General features: G+C 33.2%; 2 protein-coding genes across 9 annotated transcripts; one reads left to right on the forward strand and one right to left on the reverse strand.

Annotated features, from left to right (window-relative positions):
- The first annotated feature begins 753 nt into the window (after positions 1-753).
- On the forward strand, positions 754-10,184 carry LOC124846890 (hydroxyproline O-galactosyltransferase GALT2-like). The gene is made up of 7 exons (XM_088104034.1): positions 754-2,056; positions 2,522-2,754; positions 3,126-3,416; positions 8,046-8,174; positions 8,304-8,477; positions 9,089-9,196; positions 9,309-10,184. The coding sequence occupies exons 1-7, from the start codon at positions 1,150-1,152 to the stop codon at positions 9,516-9,518; spliced, it is 2,052 nt and encodes a 683-aa protein (XP_087960160.1). The 5' UTR covers positions 754-1,149; the 3' UTR covers positions 9,519-10,184.
- A 9,127-nt stretch (positions 10,185-19,311) lies between these two features.
- Positions 19,312-24,932, reverse strand: LOC124843703 (putative mediator of RNA polymerase II transcription subunit 19b). 8 transcript variants are annotated; one of them, XM_088104036.1, is made up of 7 exons: positions 24,360-24,670; positions 21,877-22,423; positions 21,642-21,727; positions 21,436-21,557; positions 20,295-20,581; positions 19,978-20,178; positions 19,312-19,451 (listed from the first exon to the last, which is right to left on the reverse strand). In XM_088104036.1, exons 4-7 carry the CDS (start codon positions 21,533-21,535, stop codon positions 19,404-19,406), a joined length of 636 nt encoding a protein of 211 aa, XP_087960162.1. In that variant the 5' UTR covers positions 21,536-21,557; positions 21,642-21,727; positions 21,877-22,423; positions 24,360-24,670; the 3' UTR covers positions 19,312-19,403. The 8 variants fall into 8 exon arrangements, with proteins under 8 accessions (XP_087960162.1, XP_087960163.1, XP_087960166.1 ...); XM_088104037.1 differs by lacking the exons at positions 21,436-21,557; positions 21,642-21,727; positions 21,877-22,423 and adding an exon at positions 24,803-24,929 and having other exon boundaries at positions 24,360-24,473; XM_088104040.1 differs by lacking the exons at positions 21,436-21,557; positions 21,642-21,727; positions 21,877-22,423 and adding an exon at positions 24,803-24,888 and having other exon boundaries at positions 24,360-24,427.
- Between the last annotated feature and the right edge of the window lie 755 nt (positions 24,933-25,687).

A 25,687-nucleotide genomic window follows, 5' to 3' on the forward strand; every position in this document is an offset into this window, starting at 1 on the left:
TTGAAGCAAGGCACATATGCCCAAAACGATCAAAACAAAAAACCTTTCACCAAAAATATATATATTAGATAAACTACATATTTCAATCATTTTTCACCTTAATAATGGAAATCAACTTATATTTTCTCTTCTTTATATCTCCATTACCAATATATTTATTTCGATTAAACAATTTTTTTTCATTTGTGGTAAAATATTGTCAATTAAATAAAACATCCTCAACTTAGTGGAAAGAAAACAAATTAGACTTAATAGCATTTTTTGTTTTTTTTTATATTTATAGTTATCGTTCAATTATTTTATTATTTATTTTTAATTTAATATAATCCTTATATTTTATAAAAACACTTAATATGATTTATTCTGTTAGGTTGGATGACAAACTGATATTTATTAAAACAACTCATCTATTCTTTTTAAGAGTTTCTTGTCCAATCCAAATGAAAAAAAGTGATGTTAACATTAATCATTTGTGTAAATTTAAACTGTAAAATATTGTATCATAGGATTATTTATGTCAGTATTAATATTTGTTGTCCTGGGTAGTAACTAAGCGCAACAGTACAAAATTCGAAATGCTCCTTGGAAATGAAATCAGGACATTATAAAGGAACCTAGTTATAGTTATTATCGGAGTTTGGTTATGAGAAATTAAATAATAAAATAAAGTGACAAACATTAATTTCTTTTTCCTCAGTGATTTCTTCTTCTTTTATTTTATTTATTTATTATCAGTATTTTAAATTCTGGGTCCCCTCCCCTTTTTTTTCAAATGTCATCATTACAGCGTTCATTTCCAGGCTCATAGCATTCACGTTACAGGGTAGCGCATTAGGGTTCAGGGTGGAGATCGACTTTCTAGCGGAGTTCTGTCTAAAGCTTGAAGCTTTAATGGTTCTCCGGGTCCAATTGAAACGGGTTTCTTCCCAATTTGTTGATTCCTTGTTACATTGGTTGATTTCCGAAGCTCGATCTCTCCCGCATCGCTGAGGTTTGATTCTTCTGATTCCTTTGAAAATGTCTGGCACTGTTGCCTAATGTAGGACCGTTATATTTTTGTTGAGAATTTGAGTGTGGGTTTGCCTTCCAAATTTGGTCTGTGGGGCGAGGAGACTGTTGTTGTGTTTGTAGAGTGTTGTTTTGTTGGAGATGAAGAAAACGAAAAGTGATCCTCCCAACATGCGGAGGTTTAGACTGTCTCACTTTTTGTTTGGCATTGGGGTGTTGTACTTGTTGTTTGTGTCATGTAAATTTCCACAGCTTTTAAGAATTGTGTCAACGTTAAGTGGGGATGAGAGTTATAATAGGTTGGAGGGGGCAGCTGTTTTGGACTCTGAAGATTCAGATTTGAGCAAGTCTATTGTGAGTTCTGTTTATAGAGATGCATTTCACAGGAGATTGGAAGATAGTAGGGACCAGGGTGCCCCCTTGAGGCCAAACACGGAGCCAAAGAAAGAGGAAGAGCGTCTTCCAGAGTCTACGATGCATATTCCGCCTCGATATGGTAGGATAACTGGGAAGATAATGCAGGAATTTAAGAGGACCAACGATTTGTCTGTGCTTGAGAAGATGGAGGAGGAGGCATGGATATTGGGGTTGAAGGCTTGGCAGGAAGTAGATAACGTTGATGAGAAGGAGCCGGTAAAAAGTTCTGTGCTTGATGGAAAGCCTGAGTCATGCCCTTCTTGGGTGTCCATTAATGGGGACGAGTTGATGAAAGGAGATAATTTAATGTTTCTTCCATGTGGTCTTGCAGCTGGTTCTTCGATCACTGTGGTTGGGACACCCCATTATGCTCATAAGGAGTATGTTCCACAGCTTTCCAAGAAAAAGAAAGATGGAGGGTTGGTTTCCGTTTCACAATTCATGGTTGAATTGCAAGGGCTTAAGTCAGTGGATGGGGAGGATCCTCCAAAGATCCTCCACTTGAATCCTCGAATTAGGGGGGATTGGAGCAAACGACCTGTGATTGAGCATAATACCTGTTACAGAATGCACTGGGGAGCCTCTCAAAGATGTGATGGTCTGCCATCTGGGGATGAAGAAGAAATGCTTGGTATGATGTATCATATTTCATATTCATGTTGAAGCAAGTTATTTAGAAAGAAAAAAGTATTGCAGAATTGAGTATCCCTCGCTGGCATTATTTAAAATAAAATGCATTTGATATCATTGTAAATGTGGAATAAGAAAACTCTAACAAATAATGAAAATAGGTGCACCTTACTACTTGGCTATTACGTGATCATCAGAGTAATAATTTTTACCTTCCCGATTGGTCTATTTTAATAAAGCTGTAAAATATAAAAAATGTAATGGTTATTGCAGTTAAGTTATATTGCTAGAATGGATGAAACTTTGGAGGGTCTTATATCTTTCAGCTTTTAGTAGTTTTATGAATATTTTTGTTTTACTTTTTATGATATTCCAGTTGCTTATGGTGAGTCTGGTGGTAGTCTGGTGATGTATATGACATATATCTGTATGTATCCTTGTAATTTTATATTATTTTATTTGACAGTTGATGGATACAGACGGTGTGAGAAATGGATGCGGAATGACATTATAGACTCTAAAGAGACCAAGACAACATCATGGTTTAAGCGTTTTATAGGACGTGAGCAAAAGCCAGAAATGACCTGGCCGTTCCCTTTAATAGAGGGCAGAATGTTTGTCCTTACACTGCGTGCCGGTGTTGATGGATACCATATTAATATTGGAGGTCGCCATGTAACTTCATTTCCATATCGGACTGTAAGTTTCTTCATGAGATAATATTAGGTGTTTTCATTTAATGACTGTGCTAAACATCCATATGGTGTGAAATTGCATATCTAGCTTCTTAATGATCATAATCTGGTGCGATATGTGTTTTTTATTTGCTTTAGTGAGTTTGAAATTTTTTGGTGAATTTCTTTTACGTATATTATGACATGTAGATTTAGAATTTTGGTTTTCCCTCAACAGTTTGTATTAATGGTAATAGCTCATGTTATACACGTTGAAGGGTGACGCCCATAGCTTAAACTTTGAGAATACCTGGAATTTATTCCCATTTTTCTATAATCTGCTGCTGTTGGTCAGCAGATTTTTTTCCCGTCTCATTATTTTCTTTCTATTTTCAGGGATTTACACTTGAGGATGCTACAGGATTGGCAGTTAAAGGGGATTTGGATGTTCATTCAATTTATGCTACTTCTCTTCCAACTTCCCATCCTAGTTTCTCACCTCAAAGAGTACTGGAAATGTCAGAGACCTGGAAAGCCAGACCTTTACCAAAACATCCTATTAAACTTTTCATTGGAGTTCTTTCGGCTTCAAATCACTTTGCAGAACGCATGGCTGTTAGAAAGACATGGATGCAATCTGCTTCAATCCAGTCTTCAAATGTAGTAGCACGATTCTTTGTGGCACTGGTAAGGTTTTTATCTTTATTTATATCTGGCATATAGTGATTCCCTAACAACATGAGCACAAATAGACACCTGATACTAAGAATGTCATAGGGTACATTAAACGTTTCATGTACAAGGAAAAAACAACTTTCCTAGATTATTTCTTGGAAGTTCTAAGGAAAATTTTGTGTTTAAATCATGATGAGGAAATGATAGAACATCTGGTTTGACATCAAGCATGTATTGGTTATCTATTGCAAATAGAATTTGGAGTTACAACATCAGGATTGGTGTGTCAGAGATCTTGTATCAAATTCATTTGATAGGCAACGGTGTGATCTTTCAAATATAATAAAATCAGAAGAAAACTTGAGCTCTTACCATGAGTTTTTCACTTAACCAACCAAGCATATTAATTATACTTATGTTTGGAGTTTTGTGCTATAATTTACATTTGGGTAGTGGAAGGAGTGATTATGTTTTACAGTAATTAATGAAATTTGTTTCGGTTAAATGAAGCCTGACTTGATATTTACTACTGAATTTACCTTAGCAGAAAAAAATAATACTTTAGGACCGAAGTTCGTTACCAGTACAGGCTATTTGATCCCCATTGACAATGGAACCCATTGACCTTGGTGTGTGACTTAAGAACGCTATGTAAATGGTAAGAGACTTTTAGGAGTTGGGATAGTTGCACCTTGACTAAGCTGTTTTGGGTTGGGTTCTGTGAAGCTATTCTTTTTGAAAAAGATGTCTGCAAGTACAACTTTTATTCTTCCAAACTTCAGCGCATATTGTTGCTATAATTCACATGCTAATGCATTAGATGAGACTGACATATATGGTTAAACCATAAACTCAATGCATAGTAGTGTTTCATATACCAACCATACATATGCCTTTCCACACTCCTAATAGCTTAAGCTTTTTGAATAATTGGTTAATGGTTTGGTATTAGAGTCATTAAGATCATATGGTCTACTGTTAGGAAATGGAATGTGTATGTAAGAAGGAAGAAAACTAACAAACTTGCTGTATGTTGAGAGGTTAAGAGAGTATAGTCTTTTCTAAAAGGAAGACTATACAGAGGTGGGCTGGGGGCTCGTTGAGGGTTGTTGAAAAAGTTGAGAGAAGGTGGACAGGATCAGTTTTGTCCTATGGGGAAGGAGAGCGTGGCTAGGCCAAGTATATTTCTTGTAATTCCTTGTGTTTCTTTGTGAATGCAATAAAACGAGGTACATATAATGTATGTTCTGGTGTGTTTATGTGCTGGATGGTGTTTGTTTTCCTATATTTGGGTTTGTTCTATCAAGGAACCTGACAATTTTGGTCCAGCCTGCCGGATCAAGGAGGAGGAGATATGGAAGGGCGAATTGGAGCATTGGAGAGATGGATTGAGAGGTGGGCCGACGATCAGGAGAAAGTGAATGTTGAAGTCAGAGACAATGGATGAAGAGGGTGGAATTACCTTCCTTCAAAGGAGATGATCTTATAGGCTGGATAGGGAGAGCTGAAAATTTATTTTGAGATTCAGAAAATTAGTTCAAGGGAGAAATTGGGCTTAGCCTTTATCAGCATGGAGGGTAATGCCAACCATTGGTTCAGATTCTGGAAGCAAAAGACCAAGAACCCTTCTTGGGAGGAATTAACCATAGCTTTGAATAGGAGATTTGGAGGGAAGGAACAACATGAAAAAGAGAGTGACTTTATTATTTTCATTTATATCAATTACATTCTCCTTACCTCTATTTGTGGCAATCTAATCTTCTAAGAAAAGGGAAATAAGGAAACAATATATTGAAAAATAATCTAGAAGATCCTACAAATATTTTCTCTAATTAGGAAGATTCTATAGATATTTTTTCTAATTAAGAAGATTCTATAGATATTTTCTCTAATTAAGAAGATTTTATAGATATTTTCTCTAACTACAACAATCCCCCTCAAGTTGGTAAATGAATATCAATTATTCCCAACGTGCCTACAAGATCTTGAAATCTACCCGGAGGGAGCCCTCTGCTATCTAAAGTTCGGTAAGGACATGAGTTGTAATCACAAAGCCTCTGTCTAGATTATTTTTGATAAAATGTCTGTCAATTTCAATGTGTTTGGTCCTGTCATGTACTGGATTATGGGCAATGCTCATGACAAACTTATTGTCACAATGTAGTTGCACATGGTTGTCCACCTTGACTTTAAGGTCATCCAAAATGATTTTCATCCTGAGTCCTTCATACACCCCTTGTGCAAGAGCTCGGAATTCAGCTTCTGCATTAGAACGAAATACTCTATCTTTCTTTTTGCTCCTCTATGTTGCCAGACTATCTCCAAGAAACATACAATACTCAGTTTAGAGTTGGAAGTTTCACACCAACTAGAGATAAGATCAATTTAGAGTATATAAATGGGTGTAAGTCTCACCTTATACCGGTTTTTTGTGAGGTTAATACCAACCAATACCATGAAGCTCCAAGGATGGGTTAATGGGAGAAGAGTTCTAATTCTGATAGATAGTTGGGCCAACCACAATTTTGTTTCCACAAAATTAGTGGCAGAACTGGGTTTGCAGGTGGAAGACATTCCTCCATACCATCAAACTGGGAGACGACCATAAGAAACAGACTAGGGGGTGCTGCAGGGATATAGAAGTGCAGCTGGAAGAACATAAGGTGAAAGAAACATTTTTCCTCTTTGAGTTAGGAGGAGCTGATTTGATTTTGGGTATGGCATGGTTGGATATTTGGGAGAGGTTAAGGTTAACTGGAGGACCTTAACCGTGTGTTTTAATATGAAGGGACAACAAATAAAGATAAGGGGAGACCCCACCCTCGCTAAAAGAGTTGTAACTTCCCAGGTTTTGTTGAAGGAAACAAAGATAGAAGCAGTCACGTTAGTGTGGGAATTAACGGCTGCGGATGTGGAGAGAAATGAAGAGAGACAGACAGATTTATCCCCAAGGAAAATAGCTGAATTGGAGGGAGTCTTGGAGGAGTATAATGGCATTTTCCAGGAGGTTCTGGAATTACCCCCACATAGAACAATGGATCATAAGATTCCCATCAAAGAAGGGGAGAATCCAGTTAATGTAAGACCCTACAGGTACCCACACTTGCTGAAATCAGAGATAGAAACATAAGTTTCAGAAATGCTTAAGATGGGAATAATCAGACCCAACAACAGTCCAAACTCAAGCCAATTGTACTTGTCAAAAAGAAGGATGGAAGCTGAAGGTTCTACATAGATTATAGGGCTTTCAACAATGCCTCCATTCCGGATAAATTTCCTATGCCTATTATTGAAGAATTATTAGATGAATTTCATGGAACCAAGTTCTTCTCAAAAGTGGATATCAAGGCAGGTTATCCCCAGATACGCATGAATGAGGCTGATATCCAAAAAACAGGTTTTAACACTCACCACGTGATTTATGAATTTTTAGTTATGCCCTTGGGCTAACTAATGGCCTGGCTTCCTTTCAATGTGCCATGAACACCATCCTCCACAAATAATTGAGGAAGTGTCCTGGTTTTTTTTTATGATATACTGGTCTACAATAAGTCTTGGGAAGATCATATAAATCATTTGAGGCAACTGCTGGGAACACTGCTGCAACAGAAATTCTTTGCCAACAGAAAAAAGTGTAAATTCGGGCAGCAGGAAGTGTAAATTCGGGCAGCAGGGAGAGTAATGTTAGGAAATGGAATGTGTATAAAGAAAAATAGCAAACTAGCTGTAAGTTGAAAGGTTAAGAGAGTATAGTCTTTTCTAAAAGGAAGGCTATTTATAAGTGGGCTGGGGGCTCGTTGAGGGTTGTTGAAAAAGTTTTGTCCTGTGGGGGAAGGAGAGCGTGGCTAGGCCAAGTATCTTTCTTGTAATTCCTTGTGTTTCTTCATGAATGCAATAAAACCAGGTACATACAGTGTTAGACCGTTATTAGTCTATGAGAGAAGAAAGAAACATAGTTAGTTGGTCTAACTGTTTGGGCAGTTAGGGGGAGCGGGGAAAAACTTTTGAACTTGTATAAATAGTTGTGATTAGTTTGGGGGAGGGATCTTTTTGGCCTTATTGAATTGTTGATCAGGACTCATTGTCCTGAGGGGGAGAGGTTAAGCTCTCTGTATTCTTTCTGTTGATTGAAAGTGAATAAAAGAAGCATTTCTTTGTCGGAGTGTGTGTTTGAAGAGTAAGGAGTGAGTTTTTCCTAGGTTCTTGGATAAAGAACCTAACATACAGTGTATGTTCTGGTGTGTTTACGTGCTGGGTGGTGTGTGTTTTCCTATATTTGGGTTTGTTCTATCAAGAAACCTAACGTCTACACTGATTTTCTACAGTATGCATACTGATAGAATCGCAAATATACACTAAGAAGTTGGATTTTCATGAGATACTTTCTATGCTGAAATACCTGTTTGAAATATAATGCAATTACTGAAAAGAACATCATTTGTTAAAATTTGTACACTATTAGTTATACTTAAGTACTTGAAATGTGCAATCAATGTGTACATATGAAAATCTGAGTTTTGGGTTTGTTTGGAATTTGTAGATGGTATTGTGTATTTTTGTTTCATGTTTCTCTCCCTCGTAGTAGTGATATTATATGGCTAAATTTTCTGGTTTCTTGCCTGTTGTAAATAACAATTATAGAATACAAGGACGGAAGTGAATGCAGTGCTGAAGAAGGAGGCTGCTTATTTTGGTGATATTGTCATTTTGCCCTTTATGGATCGCTATGAGCTTGTTGTTCTTAAAACTGTAGCCATTTGTGAATATGGGGTGAGTTCAATTCTTTCAGCTACTGAAAACTGCTTTCCCTTCAATTTATTTAATTCTTTCCTTCAATTGCTTAAACCTGCTTCAACTCTTAAATATCTTGAGGATATAAATTAATTTTCATCTATGCAGATTCAGAATGTGACAGCTGCATATGTCATGAAAATTGATGACGATACATTTATTAGGGTGAAAACCGTCTTGAAGGAAATTGAGAAGGTGGCCCCAGAAAAGTCCCTTTATATGGGCAATCTCAATCTCTTACATCGGCCTCTAAGAAATGGCAAATGGGCAGTCACTTATGAGGTATTATGATAGTGACAACATACATGAGCTCTGTATGCTTTATTTTTTCTTGTTTTTTAATTTTAACAATCAATTTCCAGCTCTCCTCGGACCTAAAATAGTATGATACGAACATAGTATATTAGAGATTAGTGTTTTAGTTCACCGTGCATCCTACCCTCTAAGATGTGAGTGAAGTTTGTTTTCCCATATATAGGGTCTTGAAAACATGAGGATTAAAACTTTAGAACTTCTTCGATGCCATTAGTCAGGACACTTGTGTGGGTAATATTTTTTATGTACCTAAATAGGTTCCTTAAAGGGCAGGCTGAAAACCGGAGCTTCTGCAATACGATCACTACTAGTTACCATTTATATGCGTAGGAGTACAAATATGATTTAGATGTTTTCAATTCTTTAATTGGAACCAGTTGTCAGTGTTACTCCTTTACTTTTAACTGGAACTTGTGCAGTAGCGTTTCATAATTTTATTACATTTTTTTTGTTGAACTCTTTTTTCCTTAATTGTTGTGCTTGTCTAAACATTTGGTGACAAGTACACATAATGCGGGGAATGCTATAAATTGTTCTTTTTTTGTTGTATTCTGAGGTATTGTGTTTTGTTGTTCCAGGAGTGGCCAGAAGAAGTATATCCTCCTTATGCAAATGGACCTGCATATGTAATTTCCAGTGATATTGTTACGTTCATCCTATCTCAACACAAGGATAGGAGGCTAAGGGTTAGTTAACCTTATATTTTTCATTTAGCTTTGCAGTCTCCCCTCCCTCCTCACTTTCCAAGTTGCCACATCAATAAAATTCATTGATGACTGAAATATATTCTGATGGCAGCTCTTTAAAATGGAGGATGTAAGCATGGGAATGTGGGTTGAGAGATATAATAGTACTGTTGCTCCAGTCCAGTACTCCCACAACTGGAAGTTTTGTCAGTATGGATGCATGGAGGGCTACTTCACTGCACATTACCAATCACCAAGACAGATGATCTGTCTGTGGGACAAATTATCAAGAGGTCGAGCTCGTTGCTGCAACTTCAGATGACCGCAAGTATAACAACTTTACTTCTTTGACTTGCCACTGTATCTTTGTATTCTTTATATCCTTGTCCCGATCTTAGTTCACCTAGGTTAATATTTGGAGAAAACTACGATGACAACAAAAGTTATAACAAATTCAATTTGCAAGAAATAGAATTTTGCACTAATGTTTCCCGAAGAGAGGAATGAAAAGAACTGAGATGAAGCATCATACACTACTATGGGGTTGGTCTGGGAGAGGGGTGCAAGGTGAATCACTGTAGTCTTAGAAATTTCCATTCGGTACTTGTGCATTTTTCTGGCTGAGGGTTAAATTTTGTGGGTATTTCATGCTTTATACCTAGCGTCCCAAGCAGGATCTCTGATGTCATTCACTTATGTGTGGTGGTACAATTGAAAAGTTTAATTGCTTATTGTTATTCCAAACAAAAAGTTAGGTGAGGGTAGGGGAGAGTACCTTATTTTATGGCTAAATATGTTTTATTGAGGGCTTTTAACAATGAATGAAAGTGTAGTGCTAGAAGTTGTACCTAATACCATGTTGTCTTCTCATAGAAGCTCTGTCTGCTGAGTCATTAGCTGTCACTGTTATTTACATCTGTGTATTAGGACTTAACTTTAAATAATTTTTTATTTTTTAATTAAATTTGATTCTTTGATTATTTTGCCATTAAGTAAGTCCCTTTATTTTTAAAATTAAACTAATTTTCTCCTTCTCTGTGTCTACTTTTATCTTAAATTCTTATTTTCAATTCAAATATTTGGGAGCTTATCATGAATTTGGAATATATAATCGTTTTAAAAGCTTAGGCTAGAAATTTAGTAAAAAATTTATATATTAAGATTTGAAAGAAGATTTGGTATATCTTTAGGTGAAATTTCATGTTTTGGTTACCAAGTCCTGAGGTTTAGAATAATTAAATTAATTAAATGTGTAGATTTTCAGAATTTTAAGGAGAAGGAAGTAAAGGTAAAATGAAGCCTGAATGTGTATGTCAACAAATGAGTGGATAACACTAAAAATATTAAATTAATGTTAACGTATAGTTTGTGTATTGTAAGTACATATGCAGCCCCTCCAAATGTAATACAACTTTAAACAAATAGTTTCTCCACTTAAGAAGTAATGGTAATTATTACAGTTAATGATGTGTCTGAAAAATGTGCATGCGCAATGTTAAAAGAGGTGTGCACCGACCTCGTAAAAACTGTAAATAATGATATTTCCACAATTTGAAAATTTCGAGAGTTTTAAGAAAACTAGGATGTTGTTGTAAAGTTGATATGAAGAATGTTTGTATAATTTATTCTAAAATTTATCAAAATTTTATTACCTCAATGGATTGATTTTTTTTCCTTCATACTAGCTCCATACTAAATTATTTTCATATGGATTAGAATAGTAGTTAAAATCATTTAATATTTCTGTTTTCATATATTAAAGAAATATTTTACTTGTATTCAATTCTATAAGGACACAGGGAACAACATTCGTGCATTTTGAATAACAATTTTAAGATTTGTTGTTACTTTGATTTATTAGGTATCTTCCAGTTGTGCGAATGAAGAAAAATAAAATAAAATAAAGGTCAGTTGAAAAGTAGAGATACATGTTATATAATGTGTTGATGTAAGCATATCATAGAACTCTAGACAAAAGTATAATGTAAGATATTACTAAATAAAGTTTTACACTATCACATAGTTTGGAGCTCTATAAAAATAATATACTAATTTACAAAAGGCTTAAAATTGACTGCTATATGGACGAGTGCTATCATATTGTAAAGGCTACCTGCACCCCTATAATCACTGCAGCTCAATAATAAAAAAATACAGTTAAATATATTTATTTAAAGTTTATGCAAAATTAAAACTCTTCATTCTTTTAAATTTTAATATATTTTAATTTCAAACTTTAAAAATAAATAATTATAATCTTTATAATTCAATTATATTAAGTTTTTTTCAACATGTTTAAATATGTTTTAGAATGAATTATTTTAGTAAATTGTAACTCAAACATGAGTTCATTTAATAAATCCTAAAAAAGTTAACACTATGAATATATTCACTAACTTTAAAGTTTGGTCCAAATTATATTTAAAAAAAATTCAATTTTACATATAAATTGGGGAAATAAAAACATTATTAACCATAAAAAAAATAACTCAAACACCCTTCACTAACTGCATGACAGCATTGTTGCCGGTTTCACTTTTATTATCATTGTCAACGCAGAGAAAGAAGAAGAGGAAAGAGAAAACTACAGACTAAAAAGGGAAAATGCGAAAAAGTACTCTTTCAGAATATATTCTGGAAAATTATTTCCAAAATGCATTTTATGTATGAATGTTCTGAAAAAGTCATTCCAGAAGGCATTATATGCATTATGAAAAGTTAATATAGAAAATTTTATTTTGAAAACTTTTTCTCAAAATTTATTCCATGCATTCCAGAAATTTGATTTCGAAAATTCTATTTCAAAAATTTTATTCTGGAAATATTATGTTAAAAGTTGTGTTCCAGAAATTTCACAATTTCCGGAAAGTTTTTGAAATATATATTCTGAAAATCATATTTTTTAGAAAGTAAAATGGTCATTGAAAATTTGTTAAGGTGCATGCAGAAATTGTGCGGGAAATAAAAACATCGTAAATTGTAATCAGTGGTTTGTGGAGGAGTGCATCAATGAATTCAGTCCATATCTTAAAATTTTGGATCAAACAAATTATATTCTGCACCGTCACAAATCAAACTTTATATAGAAAGGATATATAGAAAGTATTGGAAGAATACTGCTTACTCATTCAAATTAGTTAGATGTTTTATTTTAAAATAAACTTATCATTCAGGAATATATAAGAAATCTTAGCTGTTTTTTGTAAAAATAGTCATGATATAATCATGAATCTACATTTATGTTTTCTGTTGTTTATGTATTTGTTATATTAAGCAAATCATTCTATTGAATAAAACAAGTTTGAGAGCTACATTAAGTATTAATATCATTTATTTTAACAGTGCTATCAAAGCTCATAGTATCAAACACAGGAGAGCATAATAGAGTGAAAATGACTTACAATAATAGCTTTTTTAGTATTTCAAAGTTTGATGGAGACTATGATCATTGGTCAATGCTAATGAAAATTTTGTTGCGATCAAAAAAATACTGGAGCGTAGTAAAGTAAGGCTATGATGAGCCAAAAACACTATAATTATTCACAGGAGCATAACATTGAACCTTGGAGGAGCAAAAGCTGAATGATTTGTGGGCAAAGAACTATCTGTTTCAATTTATTGATAAGAATATTTTGAAAACAATCACCAACAAAGTTACCTCCAAAGCACTTTGGGATTCAATGAAGCAAAAGTTTCAGGAGAATGCTCGAGTTCAACAAGCACAACTCCAAAGGCTTCGTAGGGAATTTGAAATTCTAAAAATGCAAAATGGCGAATCTGTGAATGATTATATCTCTCGAGTCATGATACTTGCAAATGACATGAGAGGAGTAGGAGAAACAATGAAGGATGAGCATATTGTTGAAAAAATTATGCGCACATTGTCTGACAAATACAACTACATCATATGCTCAATTGAAGAATTGAAGGATATCAATAAGATGACAGAAGATGAGCTGCACAACTCATTGCTTATGCATGAACACAAGATAAAATGACAAGAAGTGATTGAACAAGTATTGAAGGTTACGGGAGACAATTCTGCTCTTCGAACTGCAACTATTGAACATTTTAGCAACAAAAGTAGAAGGCGCAGTGGATATCAAGGCGACAGAGGTAGAGGTTGAGGTAGAACATTTGACAAATCCAAGGTCGAATGTTATTGATCTCACAAGCTAGGGCACTTCCAATACAAATGCCCCACCTATTTAAATTATGTAGAACATACAAATGCTAATGAAGAAGAAGAGATGTTGCTTATGCCATATATGAAAATCCAAGGAGTCGCACTAGATGAAGTATGACTTTTGGATTCTGGATGGAGCAACCACATGAGTGGAGACAAGAAATGGTTCACTGAGCTTGATCAATCATTCAAGCACAGTGTTAAGCTGGGAAATGATTTCAAACTAATAATCATGGGAAAAGGCAACATTTGAATGCAAATAGATGGACGAATTGTAGTCATCAAAGAGGTATTTTACATTCTAGATCTCAAATCAAATTTGCTCAACATTGGTCATCTTCAAGAACGAAATTTGTCTATACAAATTAAAAGTGAATGTTGTAGTATATATCATGATATTAAAGGACTAATCATACAAACAATGATATCCCTAAACCGTATGTTTGTCCTTTTAGCATTAATTCCCTTTGTTTCTACCAATGTATCAAAAGTCGATTGTTTCAATGTAACCTCTGAAAATATCACGAGTTTATGGCATCAAAGGTTGGTCACCTTAACATGAAAGGATTACAGATACTTGCCTATAGGAAGATGGTACAAGGCTTGCCAATATTAAAGAACCAATCCAAGTTATGCACCATATGTATGACAGGAAAGAACCGACGTCATCCTTTTCAAAAGAAGAGCACTTGAAGAGCTTCTAGACATCTACAACTCATCCCTTCAGATATATGTGGCCCGATTATTCCTACATCCCACAGTCTTATAGGTATATAATTACTTTTATAGATGATTATAGTCGAAAAATTTGGTCCTATTTTCTACATACCAATTCTGAAGCTTTTGATACATTCAAAAGGTTCAAGTCATCAGTTAAGAAGGAAACAAGGTACAACATAACATGTTTGTGCACCAACAGAGGAAGACAGTTCACCTCATCAGAATTTAATGACTACTGCAACACTAATGGAGTTGCAAGACAACTCATCGCTAGCTATTCACCATAATAGAACGGAGTTGCAGAAAGAATGAACCAAACCCTGATGAATATGGTGAGATGCATGGTTGTAGCTCGAGATGTTCCAAAAGAGTATTGGCCAAGCAGCAAACCTGGCCACTCATGTTCTAAATAGATGTCCAACCTTAGTCTTGCCAAACATGACACCAGAAGAAGCTTGGAATGAGAGAAAACCACCAATTGTACACCTCAAGGTGTTTGGATGTATAAGATATGTACATGTTCCCGATGTCACGAGGAAGAAGCTAGATTACAAAAACATTAAATGCGTATTCATGGGAGTCAGTGAAGAATCCAAACCTTTTCGGATGTATGATCCAAAGACAAACAAAATTATCATCAATCAAGATGTAGTTTTTGATAAAATGGAGAAATAAGATTGGAAGAAGTAAGGAGAAACCAATTCTCTTGACCTTATATATGAATGAAAGGAAGAAACTAAGAAAAACAAGGATTTATAATCTAAAATTCAAGACGGCACAACAGAAATCATAAGAAATAAGGTTCTTAAAAGGAGAAGAAGGCCACCAGCACGGATGAGAGACTATGAGTCTGGAGTCGGGCTATTAGAAGAAGAAGAAGAGGGAATGGAGATTCGGCTTACAAAATTGTTCAGTTAAAAAACCCAATCGTTCCAAGGTGCAAGCTAACCAAAGATGCTGGAGGATTGAAGATTGATGCAACCACATATAAACAAATGGTGGGAAGTCTTATGTATTTAACTGTTACTAGGCCAAACCTGATGTATGCTTTGAGTCTAGTGGCTCATTTCATGAGTACTCCAACGAATGTTCATCAACAAGCGATGAAAAGGGTCTTATGCTACTTGAGAGGAACCACTGAATTGGGGTTGTTTTATAAAAGAAAAGAAAAAGGAGATGAGCATTTGGTAGCCTTTTGTGATAGTGATTATGCGGAAGACCTTGATGATTAAAGAAGTACCTCAAGGCATCTTTTTAAGATGTCAAATAGGTTAGTTGCTTGAAGTTCTAAGAAGCATCCTATAATATCATTATCCACCACTAAGCCTGAACATATTTCTGTAGCAGGATGTGTCATTCAAAGCATTTGGATGATGCGTGTACTTGAGAGTTTGGGGATTAAACAAAATAAGTGCATTATTTGTTATAATAGTTCAACTATTAAACTCTCAAAGAATCTAGTTATACATGATAGAAGTAAGCATATTCATGTTTGATTTCACTTTCTTCGGAAATTGACCAATCAAGGAAAATTGAATTAGTACATTGTGGTACTAAGGATTGGTTGACTGACAGTGTCACCAAAACCTTGAGACGAAGTGTTCATGCAATTGAGAGAAAGACTTGGAATATGCAGTATTGAAGAGATAAATTAATTGTATTCACTTGAATAACAATTCAGTTTAAAGAATGACATATTGAAAGAATATTGATGACTCATTCAAATGAGTCGATGCTTTATTTTAAAATAAACTTATCCTCCAGGAAGAATATGATAAAAACTCTTAGTTGCTTTCTTGTTATTCAAACTTTGTTGCCATATTTTTACTGTTCTTTTTTAGATTTAACATTTTAAATTCAAACTTTGTTACCAATGTTTTATGAATATATTTTTCACCATAATTAAAATATTACAAATAGAAACTTATGTTCAAATAAAATTGATTTGTTCTTTGTTATTAATCAAAATTTAAATCACATTTCTTTTTTATGAAGTAATACAAATCAAACATATGTAATACAAATTATTTTAATATGTACATGGAATATAATTTCACGAATGTCATACATTTCGTACATCACGTGACACATAATTGCGTTTTCCTCATTGAGTGCATGAATCCTAGAAAAAGCTTCCAACCTCAATCAATCTTAGTAGACTTCTTGAGTTCATTTGGTAATAATACATTTTAAAACAAAAAAAAGAACTTGGAAAACAAAGATGCAATTATCAACGCAAACACTATGGGAAGATGTTAAAAAAATGTGATAGAGATATAAAAATAGTTCGTCTCAGAGGTGGATGTTATAGAAGTTTGCTCTTGCCTCTTTGCACACAATGTTGTTGGACTGTCCATAGATATCGCAAAAATGATTTTCATTGGGTTATGTTGTCTTGCGTGGGACTGTTTGGCCATACTTCCTGTACTTAAACCATATTACTTCTTTCTTTATTGTGCTATGTTGTTTTTAATAAAGACATTTTATATCATTCCCTGATTTATAATCGAATTGAGCCTCAAATCAAATTCACTAGCTATGGTGTTTGTATGAGGGTTAGGATGTCATTGGCTTGGCCATGCCTTACTGCATATGATTTGTGTTTTATTTAATAAACCATGACATCATCAGGTGCACCCATGCTTCTCTGTTGTTTTATAGTAATTGGTATACAATTTCGAAGAGATTCCTGCCAGTCACTCTGTTGTCCCTTCTTCTTTTAATTCTTGGGCTATTAAGCATGATGCAGTGTAGTTCTTTTATCTGTTTATGTATTTATATATGTATGTATTTATGTATTTATTTTTGTATGTATTTATGTATTTGTGTATTTATGTTTTTACTTGTCTATGTATTTGTGTATTTGTCTATTTGTCTATTTATGTATTTATATATTTGTGTATTGATGTATTTATTTATTTATGTATTTATGTAATTATCTATTTATGTATTTATGTGTTTATACATGTATGTATTTATGTATTGATATATGTATATATTTATTTATGTATGTATTTATGTATTTATGCTTTTACTTATCTATGTATTTATGTATTTATTATATATTTTTGTATTGATGTATTTATGTTTTTATGTATTTCTGTATTTACATATTTGTGTATTTACGTATTTGTGTATTTATGTATTTATATATCTATGTATTTGTGTATTTATGTATTTTTATATATCTATGTATTTATTTATTTGTGTATTTATGTATTTATATGTATTATGTATTTATGTATTTATGTATTTATGTATTTATGTGTTTATGTGTTTATGTGTTTATGTGTTTATGTGTTTATGTGTTTATGTATTTATGTATTTATGTATTTATGTACTTATGTATTTATGTACTTATGTATTTATAAAAACTATATATAAGATTAATCTCCCTTGTGTTGAATATACACGTAGGGTCCTCTAGTTATAATAGAAGAAATGGGCTAAGCCCAAAATACAAATAAGAAATAATAACAAACTAACTAAAGATAAAAGATAAATATAAAATAAATATAATATATCTAACACACCCCTCGGGCTAGTGCATAAATGGCTAGTGCATAAATATTGTATATCAACCCAAAAGACTCCTCCTAAGCAACAAATCTACAAATCTGGGAGGTTGCTCCATATAAATCTCTTCTTGCAAATTGCCCTTGAGGAATGTCACCAGTGGATAAAGAGGTAATTGTTGGAGAGCCACCACAACTATAAATAAACTAACAAAAACCATATTTTTCATGGAAAAAAATCATATATGAATGGGTCAAACGCAATGGTGACAAAAGAGAGGTCAGAAGAAACAACAGCGGAAGAAGTCATGGATGAATAGGAGAGAGAAATTATAAAAATCTAAGATTCTTCAATCAAGGCACCTTAAAAAAGAAAAAAAAAAGCAACATCGATGTTATGAATAGCTGCTAAACATGCAACCATGCACAATGGAAAATGCACCAAATTCATAACTTAAAAAGGCACTGAGAGCGCATAAGAGTTCTGATGAAGGCATTGTTAATGGCATGGTGGTCGCCTGACCGAGACGATCAAATCCATGTGATCATCAGTCGAAACTAAAAATCCGATAGTGAATAGACGATAGCGATAGACGACGACAATAGATGGCGCCACCGCCAACCACAGTAGATGTAGCTATAGAGGCACCAAAAACTTTTTCCTCAAAAGAACCTGGCTCTAGATACCATGTTGAATATAGTGAAAAACTATATATAACATTAATCTTCCTTATATTGAACATACACATAGGGTCTTCTATTTATAATAGAATAAGCCCAAAATATAAATAAAAAATAACAAACTAACTAAAGATAAAAGATAAATATAAAATAAAGATAATATATCTAAACATGTATTTATATTTCATATAAGAGTTTGGAGAAAAAGTCAACCAAAACTAAAGTGCACTAGTGATGAATATAAAAATCATAAAATAGATACAAATTATGTCAATAATTAAATATTTTCTTTCAAAAACTTTCCAATATGTGTTTTGACATTTTCTCTCTTCTTCGTTGATGAAGTGTATTTGAGTATTTCCCTTTATATTTATATTGTAGCGTGTTGGAAGAAAGTGCCAATTGTCCATCCATAGCTATAAACCCATCTAATATAAAACCTCTATACTTAAGGATGACAAATATTTACCAAAAAAGGGAACAATCCTAGGTACCAATAACTATTAATTTATAAAATGTTATGTAATTTAGTAAATATAATAACTAATTACTTTTTTCTTTGAATTTGATTGCTATTTAATGATTTTTTTTATAATGATAAATAGGTCAGCTTATCAATTTTTTTTAAAAAAAAATAATTTTAAAATTGTTTTATATATGCATTAAAAATATATTTAATCATATATATCTTCTAAACTTTTAATTAACTATTATCTTTAATGAATAAATTCAAATAACTTTTATATTTACCTATTAAACTACTCTTATAATTAATAATTAAAATTTAATTTCTAAGTGTTAATCATTTAAATTGCAATATCATTGCATATTTATATCTTTAAAATAATATAATATAAAAAACTAATTTTTAAATTTTAAAAAAAAATCAACAAACTAGGCAAGACTTGCCAATGCGGGCTGAGTGGTGGCCCATAACCTATTTTGACATCCTAACTTTACTGGCGAGCCATATTTGAAATTAAAGGATGGAGAAGAGCACATAAAATGTTAAATAAGACAAAAAATAGAGTTTACTGTCAGCTTCTGAATTGATCACATATTTCACAGAGAAAATAGTCAAATTCTGCCTCTCTTTACAGCATTTTTATCTCTTGCATGCAGAAGGATCTTTGCTTGAATCTGTCTTCCTTTTCTGAGTTAAATAAAGATAATATTAGATTTTAGTGCAATTTAAGTCTGCATATAAACAGCATTTATTTCTTCAAGACATGAAAAGAACAAAACACGACACAAGTAACAATTAGAAATGGTAACCAATATCATGTCTTAACGTGGCTTGGGGAAATAACTATTCACTGTTCACATTCAAAGAGATACTATGAAATATACTACTTTCTTTGAAGCCAATGAAGGAAGTTAGTTAATATCAATTAATCCTACAAATCAAATTCAAAAATAACCTTTTTTACCTAAATTACTGAAATTTGAGATCAAAAGTAAAAAATAGTCAATGTAGAATCTCAATTAATCAAGAATAATTGGATGTACGTAGTTAAAAATTGATTATGTTATAATCAAACTTTAATATTATAGAACACCAGACCTTTTCATTTTGTTGGTTATACCTTGCTATGGCATGTAAACAAGGTGGTAAAATTTATGTAAATGATAAAATTAGCGTGAAATTTAACATTAGACACAATACATAAAGAACAAACCTTGTTTTGTTGGTTCTTCACCTGCAAGGGATGGGGATCATGGGATTTGACTCTGATGTTTTCTATGCAACTTCCATTATTTACTCGATGTAGTCTGTGCTTCTGCTTCTTGTACTTTTCACCCTTATCTTTGACCTTTTTTTTCTTCTTCTCGTGATCTCTAGATTGGTTCTCTGACTTGAGCACTGCATTTAGGAGCCCCTACAGCACATTGGCATAACATGTCTTTTTGTCATAACAATGAAACGTGATTTTGAATTATTCAGTTTTCTTTAACAAAAGGATCAAATGTAGCCAGAAAAAAGACAAAATCTTACTGAAGAAAGGTGGAATGGACTCATTTCCCTCATATGGAAAGCTTCACTCAGTACATCCAAGTCAAAAGGACATAAGGAAGTTTTTTTCTCACTTGGTTCAGGGTTCTGACAGAGCTGATCCAGTTCCATTCCTTCTCCTTTCCTGACTTTTGTGTCACCAACCACATTGTGAAGATAATGTGTCTCCGAGATTGACACTGGAAGTGGCTTCTTGCAAAAGAATTCATAGTAGGGCCAAAGTCTATATTGATTTATGAGATCACGAGTTCCTCCAAGTTCTCTGTTACCTAATTCCAAGAAATAACCTTACTAAATAAAATATACTTGAAGAAATATAAATTTTCATGCATCCATTGCATGTTTCTAAAAGCAGAAAAGAAACAGAAGAGCCAAAAAAGAATTTGATTGAGAATGAACTTGTTTTGTCTACCTAGAATTATAAAACTGTGAGTTAATTCAAGAATTTTAACACCATGAGTGTGACAGTTGAGGGTGATAGAACAGGACAGAACTTATAGGACTACAGCGAGATTATTATTACACAGAAATCAGGCCTTATTGCCTTGTTGGGCATGCTAAGACAGGTTTGAAGGATTCTACAAGCTAACTCACAATCCTAACACTTAAGACAAAATGTAATTTAGAGGGCTTGAAAGACCCCTCTTATGATCACATATTTATAATGATAAAGTTCTAATACAATGAGAAGGTGAAAGATAAAAAAAGCTAAACTAAGAAGCTAGGTACAAAACTAGGTACAACACATACGTACAAACAGGTAGTAGTTCCCAACACAACTACTTTCTACCCAGATTTAATACTTATTTTAACACCTCCTAAAGTTGTATGTATCAAGTTTGGAACACAAACTCAATCTACGGTCCTCTTAAGGACTTGGTTAACACATCTACAAGTTGATCATTTGATCCGACAAACTCGATACAAATTTCTTTTAATAACAATTTTTCTCAAATAAATGATAATCAATCTCTGTTTAGTTCTCCCATGGAATATTGAATTGGACATAATGTGCAAAGTCCTAAATGCAGGTATTCTTCATAAGAGAATTTGGGGTCTGTAGCTTCAGCTTTAGAGACATTGGTTGTCTTGTTAGGAAATGTGACCCATTCTCTTACAGTACCAGCATTGAAAATGTCCCTGACTACCATGTCCTCCTCTAGTATTGTGTCCTTTTCCTCATGTGAAAACCACAATAGAACGTCGCACATGTTCATGAACATCCTTGCTTCAAAGATTTGGAACCTGAAGGAGTCATGTGGTCAAGCCGGTTAAAAGTTTATGTCTGACATGATCAAAGTCAAGATGTAGGGCATGGAGGATCATCACCATGTAGTATTTGTCTAGTTTCTTCTTGTTATTGTCCAATGACTCAACCTCCAAGAACATTTTCAATTCTTCAACCGTAGATTAAGCTTCACTCATGAAAAACATCATGTCATTATCAGTTTGTTTGAGAGAGACAAGTCTATTTGCATAGTCATAAAGTCGCTGAATATCATTTGCAAAATATTTTGAGCCTTTATCCGAAACAAGTTACAAGTCTTAAAAGATCTGAAAGTACCTAACAATTTGGGTTCCACATACTACTATAGTAAGGCTCAAAGCTGAAAATCAATTTGCTTCCACTGTTCAGCTTGCTCAGAAGGCATATTACTCCCATCTTATTGAAGGTGATCATGGTAACCTTGGCCAAGGAACCACATTTCAACCGAGGCAAACCATGAAAGATAGGTTCAATAGACATTTAGTTGGAGTTTGAGGAAACCAGTAGAGACAATGAAACAACCAATGTTTATAGTAATAAAGAAAACCCTAGGATTGAATAAGAAACTTGTTAACAACATCGAAAAAGAATGAACAAGGACCAAAAAAGCGAGGAGGAGGTCTAACAAGCGTTGACATGGAGTCATGACGATGCTCCACGAGAGGAAGGCGACACGTGGACTTCATGCACTTAGCAGTGGCAAGGAGAACTCGTGTGTGTGGCGACACATGATGCAGAGAATGGCTCCAGGACAGGTGTGGTTAGTCGTCGCTTGAGAAAAATCTCCAAATCCGACAACCAGTGGCCAGCAACAGCGGCCAGCGACAATGGTTAACAACAACATCTGGTAGTGGCAAATGGCAACAATGAAAACAACGGCAAAGAACACGGAGACCAATTAAACGGGATCAACCTGCTCTGATACTAACTTGAGATTAATAATCGAGAAAATATATTTTAGAGGGCTTGAAAGACCCCTCTTATGATCTCATATTTATAATGATAGAATTCTGATACAATGAGAAAATGAAAGATCAAAAGGTTGAATTAAGAACCTAGCTATGGAACTAGGTACAACTCATAGGTACAGCAAGTAGTAGTTCCCAACATAACTACTTTCTACCTACAATTAATATTTATTCTAACAAATATTGAATCATCTTTTAGGACATCCGTGAGTAAAAGGAGTTAGCATTATTTTATTGCCTATCAAATCCATCAGAGTCTAGAGAAAGCTCTAGCTCCACAACTTATGAAAATGCTCAAGCGACAATATATGGTTTTCAATGCAAGAACAGACATTTTTGGAGTTGTCAACATGTAGCATTTTACCATGTTTAATAGCAAATCCCTGTCTTTAAAGGTACTAACTACTAAGTAACTAAAATGTTTAGATACTTCCATGAAAGGGATTCATCATGAGCTGCTTCAACATAACTTCAGTTATAGATTAACTTGAACTTTGCTTTTAGGTACTACCATGTAAGTTTTATGAGGTGAGTCGCATCCAAAACCTTAGCAATAATTTATTTTTTCATTTCTTATGATTAATCTTACCTTTCAGCTTTATGATTTCCTTGGGAGGATTTTTAATAACCTCTTGTACTTCTTTCCTTCCAATTTAGTAATATGTTTTTTTATACATAATGACAATATGAGAATACTCAAGGTCAAACACTCTATTGAAAACAAGTTAAAACAGGTCTGCAAGTCAAAAGATTCAGCACAAAAATAACATCTATGGCGCTTTACCAAAACATCTAATTCGAGGTTTTAGATGGCCTATTTCCACACACGATTTAGCTCCTCCTCAAGAAAGAAAAATATAATAGAGAAAATATGTCCAATGGTGTGCAATAATATATTAGTAACTTATTCTCTCTGCAATCATTAACAGAGAATTATCTTGCCTGAAGATAATAACATTGCAAATTTAAGACATGGAAAATGCCAGCACAAACAATTTTTATTTAATCTTTAAAAAGATAAGGAAATTAATCTGATGTTAGTTGTTGAGAAGAGGAGTATAAATTGAAAGGGGAAGGCTGGGAAAAGACATTCAAACTTTAATCATACCAGTCAACTGAACATTTCTGAAGTTTTTTCTAGAAAATAAAGAACAATAAGTCATATTAGCTCTCATACAAACGGCCATACATGCATAGTAATAAGAAAGCGAATGTGGGAATAGTGAACAGTTTATCAAATAACCCACTGAGGATAAATAAGAAATTAGCATATATAATAGAGCATGGACACACATTATCTAGCCATCAGTGACCTAATTTAAAAAAAAAAAGTTGGGCCATTCAAACCTACAAATGTTAGAGCAAGCCCTCAACAGGGATTTTACACATGACCATCTCATGATCACAAGATCCAATAAGCTCTATTTGCTGTGTCACTGACTTTAAACCTCACGAAATTCTCTATTCGTAAGGCTCCAATAAACAGTGAACAATGAAATCAGGAAAGTTCTGCTGTAAACATTTTCTGTGCCGCAGAAAACTCTGGTAACTGCCAATCTTCTGTTTCTAAAAATCCTTTGGTTTAATAGGAATTATAAAAGAAAACTAATTTTCATTCCGTGAATAAGCCAATTAGTACATATGCTCCACAGTAAACCATATGCTTTCACAGGTTTCTAGCTCATCTATTCTAAGAAGGTAATCACAACAACAACAGAAAGATCCAGTTTTCAGTTAGTTTTCACATCCACTTTATCAATAAAAGTAGAAAAACAAAACAAACCATCAATGAGCTACATCTCAAGTTCTTACCCCTTCCATAACTTTTGTCTGCAATATCCATCTTTCGAGTAACCTCACAACATGCACCTCAAGTGCATCTGCCAGTCATAATTAACAAATACATCAACCACCAACTGGAAGTTACTGGCAGAAAATATGGACAAGAGAGGAAGTTTCAAAGCACTGAAATTGTACACTCTTAACAAAATCTGAGACTATAGCACCCTATCTAACACATACATGACATCTTGAAGTATGTAAAAGAATGCATCAAATATCTCAAACAATAAACCCATCGAGAAAACGGTCTTTCCATCTCAAAAAAGATCGCCCCAATACCTAAATGCATTATCATGTAATAAAGTTAAAAACTTTACACGGTCAGAGTGTATTAAACATGAAGGGGCAACAGACGTAAAACCGATCAGACACCTTCCCCAAACAAAGCTCGGGAAATGAACAGGGAAAAATACCTGAGAACAAAGCAGAGAGAGAAAGTGCTAGGGTTCGGAGATGGTGTATGGTTATTGGTTGCAAAGGAAGGATACTATTTTTTTTTTTTTCAGCTTGAATTTTGTTTTGCTTCATTTTCTTAATTTCTTTCAAGAGCAGAGAATGAAGAAATATTTATTTTTTTAAATGATTTATTTGATGATTTTACATAAGTTATTAAATTAAATTAATTAAATACTAATTATTTTTTATTATTAATAAGTTTATAAATTGAAAAGAAGTTAATCACTATTAATATTAATAATTAGTATCATTAATTCAATTTTACTTATCTATAAATTATTAAAATTTTAATAATATAAAAAAATATTAAAATGTTATTAAATGTTATTGTTAAATTTCTTTGTGAATAAAATTTATTATTATTAATAATATAAAATAAATTTGAGTAATAATAACTATTAATTATTCATATAAAAAATTAAATTTTAATATGTTTTGTTATAAAAAATTGATATAAATTATCATTAATAATATGTTTTTAATATTCAAATGTATTGTTATCAATGTAATTTTTCTAATTCATTATTTTCAAAAGAACTTAATAATCTTTTATCAATAATTAAAACATGGATGTTATGTATTGTGTTTTTTTTATACAATAAAGTTTTGTGTTATGTACGAAGAGTGGAATATTTGGGTTATATTATCATCAATTTTTTAGTTAATTATTTTATGTAAACTTTAGCACTGTAAATTCAAACCGAACATTAGTATTTTATTTTGGTAACTTATTTGATATCTAAATAATTAAGTACTTCTGTGACCTTTTAGAATAGGTCAATCAAGATACATGTTTGAGTACATTTTTCATAATTGAAAATGGTTGTATTTGATATCGTAAC

This window comes from Vigna umbellata, chromosome 1 (assembly GCF_029865625.1).
Source record: "Vigna umbellata cultivar VRB3 chromosome 1, Vumbellata_1.0, whole genome shotgun sequence".
NCBI lineage: Eukaryota > Viridiplantae > Streptophyta > Magnoliopsida > Fabales > Fabaceae > Vigna > Vigna umbellata.

Bases quoted from the DNA above. Each gene is read 5' to 3' on its own strand.
- LOC124846890 (XM_088104034.1), top strand. From the start codon at position 1,150: ATGAAGAAAACGAAAAGTGATCCTCCCAACATGCGGAGGTTTAGACTG. The intron at 2,057-2,521 runs GTATGATGTATC...TTTATTTGACAG, and splicing joins GGATGAAGAAGAAATGCTTG to TTGATGGATACAGACGGTGT. The intron at 3,417-8,045 runs GTAAGGTTTTTA...TAACAATTATAG, and splicing joins CACGATTCTTTGTGGCACTG to AATACAAGGACGGAAGTGAA.
- LOC124843703 (XM_047320507.2), bottom strand. From the start codon at position 24,917: ATGAAGCAAAACAAAATTCAAGCTGAAAAAAAAAAAAATAGTATCCTT. The intron at 20,582-24,802 runs GTATTTTTCCCT...TCTTGGAATTAG, and splicing joins TCTCTCTGCTTTGTTCTCAG to GTAACAGAGAACTTGGAGGA. The intron at 20,179-20,294 runs GTAAGATTTTGT...AATGTGCTGTAG, and splicing joins GTCCATTCCACCTTTCTTCA to GGGCTCCTAAATGCAGTGCT.